At 64.0% G+C, this 2,775-nt stretch overlaps 1 protein-coding gene across 1 annotated transcript in view; it reads left to right on the plus strand.

Annotated features, from left to right (window-relative positions):
* Positions 1-4: 4 nt before the first annotated feature.
* Positions 5-2,775, plus strand: part of ATP1B2 (ATPase Na+/K+ transporting subunit beta 2) — a gene marked incomplete at its 5' end in the record, with an annotated part of 7,520 nt that continues 4,749 nt past the window's right edge. The window contains one exon of the mRNA XM_041421086.1: positions 5-199. Coding sequence (XP_041277020.1) covers positions 5-199 — 195 coding nt within the window. The remainder of the gene's footprint in view (positions 200-2,775) is intronic.

Here is a 2,775-nt window from a genome sequence, read left to right on the forward strand (position 1 = left end):
CGACAGCGTGCAGGCCGCCCGCAACGCCGCGTGCGCGGCCGGGCGCTACAACGAGCAGCCCGACGACGCGGTGCCCAACTACCCCAAGCGCGCGTGCCGCTTCGAGCGCTCGCGCCTCGGGCCCTGCGCCGGCCTCGGCCCCCACGGCGACTACGGCTACGGCAGCGGCCGGCCCTGCGTGCTCGTCAAGGTCAACCGGGTGAGCGCGCCAGCTGGGAGCACTGGGAGCACTGGGAGAAGGACTGGGAGCACTGGGGAGGGGCTGGGTCAGGTATTGGGTCTTGTGGTTGTGTTTAATGGGACTGGGAGCACTGGGAGGGACTGGGAGAGGGGCTGGGAAGGACTGGGAGCACTGGGGAGGGGCTGGGGCAGGTATTGGGGCTTGTGGTTGTGTTTAATGGGACTGGGAGCACTGGGAGGGACTGGGAGAGGGGCTGGGAAGGACTGGGAGCACTGGGGAGGGGCTGGGGCAGGTATTGGGGCTTGTGGTTGTGTTTAATGGGACTGGGAGCACTGGGAGGGACTGGGAGAGGGGCTGGGAAGGACTGGGAGCACTGGGGAGGGGCTGGGGCAGGTATTGGGGCTTGTGGTTGTGTTTAATGGGACTGGGAGCACTGGGAGGGACTGGGAGAGGGGCTGGGAAGGACTGGGAGCACTGGGGAGGGGCTGGGGCAGGTATTGGGGCTTGTGGTTGTGTTTAATGGGACTGGGAGCACTGGGAGGGACTGGGAGAGGGGCTGGGAAGGACTGGGAGCACTGGGGAGGGGCTGGGGCAGGTATTGGGGCTTGTGGTTGTGTTTAATGGGACTGGGAGCACTGGGAGGGACTGGGAGAGGGGCTGGGAAGGACTGGGAGCACTGGGGAGGGGCTGGGGCAGGTATTGGGGCTTGTGGTTGTGTTTAATGGGACTGGGAGCACTGGGAGGGACTGGGAGAGGGGCTGGGAAGGACTGGGAGCACTGGGGAGGGGCTGGGGCAGGTATTGGGGCTTGTGGTTGTGTTTAATGGGACTGGGAGCACTGGGAGGGACTGGGAGAGGGGCTGGGAAGGACTGGGAGCACTGGGGAGGGGCTGGGGCAGGTATTGGGGCTTGTGGTTGTGTTTAATGGGACTGGGAGCACTGGGAGGGACTGGGAGAGGGGCTGGGAAGGACTGGGAGCACTGGGGAGGGGCTGGGGCAGGTATTGGGGCTTGTGGTTGTGTTTAATGGGACTGGGAGCACTGGGAGGGACTGGGAGAGGGGCTGGGAAGGACTGGGAGCACTGGGGAGGGGCTGGGGCAGGTATTGGGGCTTGTGGTTGTGTTTAATGGGACTGGGAGCACTGGGAGGGACTGGGAGAGGGGCTGGGAAGGACTGGGAGCACTGGGGAGGGGCTGGGGCAGGTATTGGGGCTTGTGGTTGTGTTTAATGGGACTGGGAGCACTGGGAGGGACTGGGAGAGGGGCTGGGAAGGACTGGGAGCACTGGGGAGGGGCTGGGGCAGGTATTGGGGCTTGTGGTTGTGTTTAATGGGACTGGGAGCACTGGGAGGGACTGGGAGAGGGGCTGGGAAGGACTGGGAGCACTGGGGAGGGGCTGGGGCAGGTATTGGGGCTTGTGGTTGTGTTTAATGGGACTGGGAGCACTGGGAGGGACTGGGAGAGGGGCTGGGAAGGACTGGGAGCACTGGGGAGGGGCTGGGGCAGGTATTGGGGCTTGTGGTTGTGTTTAATGGGACTGGGAGCACTGGGAGGGACTGGGAGAGGGGCTGGGAAGGACTGGGAGCACTGGGGAGGGGCTGGGGCAGGTATTGGGGCTTGTGGTTGTGTTTAATGGGACTGGGAGCACTGGGAGGGACTGGGAGAGGGGCTGGGAAGGACTGGGAGCACTGGGGAGGGGCTGGGGCAGGTATTGGGGCTTGTGGTTGTGTTTAATGGGACTGGGAGCACTGGGAGGGACTGGGAGGGACTGGGAGAGACTGGGAGCACTGGGAGCACTGGGAGGACTGGGAGGGACTGGGATGGACTGGAAGGGACTGGGAGAGGGGTTGGGGGCGGGTAATGGGCGGTGTAAGTGTGTTTAATGGGACTGGGATGGACTGGGAGCACTGGGAGAGGGGCTGGGTCGGGTATTGGGTCTTGTGGTTGTGTTTCATGGGACTGGGAGGGACTGGGAGAGACTGGGAGCACTGGCAGGACTGGGAGGGACTGGGAGAGGGGCTGGGGGCGGGTAATGGGTCTTGTGGTTGTGTTTAATGGGACTGGGAGGGACTGGGAGAGACTGGGAGCACTGGGAGGACTGGGAGGGACTGGGAGAGGGGCTGGGTCGGGTATTGGGTCTTGTGGTTGTGTTTCATGGGACTGGGAGGGACTGGGAGAGACTGGGAGCACTGGGAGGACTGGGAGGGACTGGGAGAGGGGCTGGGGGCGGGTAATGGGTCTTGTGGTTGTGTTTAATGGGACTGGGAGGGACTGGGAGAGACTGGGAGCACTGGGAGGACTGGGAGGGACTGGGAGAGGGGCTGGGTCGGGTGTTGGGTCTGGTGGTTGTGTTTAATGGGACTGGGAGGGACTGGGAGAGACTGGGAGCACTGGGAGGACTGGGAGGGACTGGGAGAGGGGCTGGGTCGGGTATTGGGTCTTGTGGTTGTGTTTCATGGGACTGGGAGGGACTGGGAGAGACTGGGAGCACTGGGAGGACTGGGAGGGACTGGGAGAGGGGCTGGGGGCGGGTAATGGGTCTTGTGGTTGTGTTTAATGGGACTGGGAGGGACTGGGAGCACTGGGAGGGACTGGG

Source organism: Onychostruthus taczanowskii, unplaced genomic scaffold (genome assembly GCF_017590055.1).
Source record: "Onychostruthus taczanowskii isolate IOZ18803 unplaced genomic scaffold, ASM1759005v1 scaffold687, whole genome shotgun sequence".
In the NCBI taxonomy this organism is placed as follows: Eukaryota; Metazoa; Chordata; class Aves; order Passeriformes; family Passeridae; genus Onychostruthus; species Onychostruthus taczanowskii.